The sequence below is a fragment of the Guillardia theta genome, assembly GCF_000315625.1.
Source record: "Guillardia theta CCMP2712 unplaced genomic scaffold GUITHscaffold_50, whole genome shotgun sequence".
In the NCBI taxonomy this organism is placed as follows: Eukaryota; class Cryptophyceae; order Pyrenomonadales; family Geminigeraceae; genus Guillardia; species Guillardia theta.
The window spans coordinates 113,292-117,413 of NW_005434624.1; the positions used below are offsets into that span (position 1 = coordinate 113,292).

The 4,122-nt window shown below is 58.8% G+C and overlaps 2 protein-coding genes across 2 annotated transcripts in view; one reads left to right on the top strand and one right to left on the bottom strand.

Annotated features, from left to right (window-relative positions):
• The window catches only part of GUITHDRAFT_111137 (hypothetical protein), a gene marked incomplete at both ends in the record, with an annotated part of 1,804 nt that extends 1,385 nt beyond the window's left edge, over positions 1-419 (top strand). Inside the window, 2 exons of the mRNA XM_005829690.1 lie at positions 300-331; positions 378-419. Coding sequence (XP_005829747.1) covers positions 300-331; positions 378-419 — 74 coding nt within the window. The remainder of the gene's footprint in view (positions 1-299; positions 332-377) is intronic.
• Positions 420-591: 172 nt separating this feature from the next.
• On the bottom strand, positions 592-3,876 carry GUITHDRAFT_111138 (hypothetical protein; the record flags this gene model as incomplete). The annotated part of the gene is made up of 3 exons (XM_005829691.1): positions 592-636; positions 794-869; positions 1,013-3,876. The coding sequence occupies 3 exons, from the start codon at positions 3,874-3,876 to the stop codon at positions 592-594; spliced, it is 2,985 nt and encodes a 994-aa protein (XP_005829748.1).
• Positions 3,877-4,122: the final 246 nt, after the last annotated feature.

Below are 4,122 nucleotides of genomic sequence, written 5' to 3' on the forward strand. Positions count from 1 at the left end.
CGATGGGGACGTGGCTCGTGGGACGGTCGCTGGGGGCCAGTCTAGCGGTGATGGGAGAAGGGGAATGACGAAATGATTTGAAGTGAAGAGACTTGCTGAAGGTGCTGGAAATGTGGATGATGTCGCTACTGCCTGACCTCGTCGTCATCACCGAGCAATCCTCCTTCATCCTTCCGGTCTGACCTGCTGCTGCTGCTGCCGCTGCTGCTGCTGCTGCTGCTGCTGCCCTCCTTGTCATCCCCTCCTCTCCTTCACTCTTCTAAACTTTGTCATCGTTTCGCTGCTTACGATTCCTACAGGCTTCCGCCTTTTCCCCCAAGCCAACAGTTGGGTGAGGAGGGGAGGGGAGGGGAGGAGAAGTGTGAGTTGCCCGGCAGATTTTCTCAGTCTTCACTCGCGCCTCGCTGTCGTCTGCTTAAGACATCTGAACCTGACTGCACCGTGAAGGCGGGAAGATACGCTTGCTCCTAGGGGAGAGGAGGAAGAGGAGGAGACAAGAGCTACCAAGAGCTGGGTTTGAGCAGATGGTGACGTAGAGCAGCTCGGAACAGAAGAGAGGAGGGCGAGTTGGGGAGATTTTAAACATGTTATCTACAAAACAAAGGTTGAAGGTGGTTGAGCTGGGGCTGGTTGGACCTGCAGGCTTGACGTCAGCAGATGGCCACAAAAGCTCCTCCTCCTCGTTCTCCTCCTCCTCGTTCTCCTCGTTCTCCTCCTCCTCGTTCTCCTCCTCCTCCTCCTCCTCCTCCTCCTCCTCCTCCTCCTCCTCCTCCTCCTCCTCCTCCTCCTCTACCTGAGCCCCTGGCGTGCTCGGAGCTCCGAAGAGCTTCTCTGCCACCTCCTCGATGCGTTCTTCGATCTTGGAGAGCCTGCGAGAAAGTGAGGAGAAGAGATGAGGAGAGGATGGAAGGAGATAGGAGGAGGGGACGGGAGTTTGAGCGGAGAAGACAGGGGGAGGGAGGAGGCGCGGGTGTGAAAGGGGGAAGAAGAGGAGGAGATGATCATTAAGAACCTGGAGGAGGCCTTGGACATGAGCTCTCGCTGATCGCCGAGCTCGTCCCTGAGGTCTCGCATGGCATTTCTGACCTGGTCCTTGGTCTCGTCGTTCTGTTCCTCCAGCTCGTCACGCTGGATGCCGACGAAGAGGCCGTTGGGGAAGAAGTCAGGCTTCTCCTTATCGAAGCACTTGGACACGATGGACTGGATCATGTTGTAGTCCTGGGGGTCGTGGAGGGAGAGCCAGCGGAGGAAGAAGAGGTAGTTCCAGGCGTACTTGCCAGCCTCCCTCTTCTCCCACTCGCCCGGGAAGTCGTCGAACTTGAACCGGTCGATGCCGGAGATGAAGCACTTGGACTCGAGGTACTTGCGGATGTCGTCCTTTGCCTGCCGCATCTCGTTGAAGGCGTTGATGATCTGACCTGTCATCACGGGCTGGAGCAGGAAGGACCAGAAGATGACGAAGGTGATCATGAAGAGCGTCCTCCCCGAGTACCAAATGTCCGCCCATACCGCCATGGACGGGAAGGCCCAGGCGGCGAACCGGCCGAGGACGGTGCGGATGTCGCCTCCGAAGGAGTGAACGATGAAGGCAGCAACGCACTGGAACGGGCTGTGGCAGCTCTCGGAGGAGATGATCCCCGACTGCGAGTAGTAGGCGTACCCTAGGAAGCCGTAGACTGCTATGACCATCACCCCGACGGCGAAGGAGCGGATGAGTGCCGGCCCTCCGACGTAGAGGGCGCGGGTGACCATGCGTCCTCCTGGCTGCCGGAAGTAGTCGAGCATGCAGAACACCTGGAAGAAGGGGGAGGAGATGAGGCCGAGGACGGAGAAGGAGGTGAGGCCGATGAAATACCAGGCGTTGAGGCACTTGGAGAGGGTTCGGAGGACGAGGATAAGGCCGATTTTCTCCTCCAGGACTACGTTTGGGACGGGAGGAAGATGGAGCAGGTACTCCTTGCCTTTCTTCATGTTGGCATCCTCCTCCTCCGTCGACGAGCTCTTCTCCTTCAGCTTCACCTTCAATTCCTTCTTGTACTCCTCGACCAGGTGGATCCACTCGAGCGGAAAGTCCAGGATGAAGTAGGAGAGGCTGTAGAGGACGGTGAGGAGGAGATGAACGACTGTGAGGAAGTAGATGAACGACTTGCCCGCCGGCCAGAACAGCCACTCCTTGTCCGACGCCCACCTGCTCTCCAGCCGCAGCCTGTACTTGAGCGAGTAGTCGATGGTGCTCATGGCCAGCCCGTAGGTCGATCCGAGGCCCGTGGGGTCGGTGGTGTCCTTGGCGTAGGGGTAGGGGAGGTTCTGGTAGCCTGCGGGAGGGGTCCCCTTAGAGAAGAAGCGGCCCTGGGCGAAGACTCCGCCTGTGTTGGGGTCAATGGGGATGCCGTAGACGATGAGGAGGAGGACGGTGATGAGGATGGAGAGGGAGAGGGTTGACTTCTTGACCCACTTTCTCCTCTTGATCAGGATCCTGACCGTCCTGTACCTCCCCACCGCCTCGAACCACACGAGCTGGCTGAGCATGGACTTGAGCTGCTGGATGAAGGAGACGTACTTCTCGTGGGTCTCGTTGTTGGGGATGGAGCGGATCAGCTCTGTCATCCTATCCTTGTAGTCGGAGTTGTGCGCCATGCTCACGATGCTGTCATCTAGCGAGAAGTACACCTTCTCCACCCACGACTTGCCCGTGCTCTCCACCCTTCTCACCAGCTCCACGTGCGACGTGTGCTCCTTGAGGAACTTGTACAGGCGGGGGTACTCCTGCTTCAGCCCTTGCACGTGCTTGCGCACGTCCCCTGTGTCGTCGAAGTCCTGCAGGTAGAGCATGATGAAGTAGAGGTAGTACGTCTCCTCCTCCAGTAGCGACTCGATGCCCTCCATGGAGAAGCCCTTGTCCGACAGGCTCAGCACGTTCTTGTTCCGCTTCTGCTGCGACCTCATCGACTTGATGTGACGTCGGTGGTAGTCCACGAACCCCAGCAGCTTCCCGTTCTCCACGATCTGATCCGCAAACATCTTGAGGTCGAAGAAGTTGCGAATCTGCCGGGGGACTGACAGGTCCGTCACAACCTCGAAGAAGGAGAGGATACATCGCAGCAGGGTGATCTTCAGGCAGCAGCGCAGGTCGTTGATAGACAGGAACAGGCCCGCCGAAGCCGACGCCCATCCCCCCAGCGCCAGCCCCTCCGAGGAGGTGTAGCTGCAGAAGGCGAGGACGCGGTTGACGCTCGTGAGGAAATTGCTGGAGAGGAGGACGGCCAAGTTCTTCGTGTTGGGCCCCTGGACCGCCTCCGTGATCGTCTCGACGAGCTGGAGGCAGAGGATGATGAGGCCCTGGGAGTCGTTGGAGGAGAGGGCGGCAGGGAGGAGGGGCTGAACGACCTCGAACAAGTCGAAGCATCGCTTCAAGATGTCGTATGACTTTAGCATGCCGGGCTGACTTGACACGAGGTCCTGGATGACCTTGCACTGCCCGTCGCACATGAGCTGGAGGAGGCGGAGGACGAGGACGGCGAGGCTGGACTTGCCGTACTCGGACTCAGCCATGTCGCTCTCGTGCGGGGTGTGGGAGCCAGAGTGTTCGTTCTTGTCGAGCCCCTTCATCCTCTTCAGCTTGTTCGACGCAGAGTTCCTCTTGAGGTACTCCATGGAGCGGATGGTGGAGTCCAGGATCTTGAGGACGCGGCTGAAGAAGAGGTTGGTCTTGTTCTTGGTCAGGAAGTTCGCCACAGTGCTCTGAACGCGCTGGTTCTTGCCCTGCAGCAGGACCATGAGGAGGCGGACGGCCTCGGTTTGTATCCTCTTGCTCTTGTGGGAGAAGAGCCTCATGGCGGCGACGGTGCAGCCCATGGCGTCGAACTTGTTCTGCATCCATTTGATGACCTTCTTCTCGGGCCCGTAGATCCTGCGGGGAGAAGGGTGAGCAGGGGATGAGTCATGGAAGGGCAGGGGATGAGTCATGGAAGGGAGGAGAGAGGAGGAAAGGAGGGGAGGGGAGGGAGGAGGAAAGGAGGGGAGGGATGGATGTATGGAAGGAGGGAAAAAGAGAGGTGGTGAGGGAGGAGAGAGGGGGAGGGAGGGACGCAGTCGGGATACTCTCAGATATGCGGAAGATCT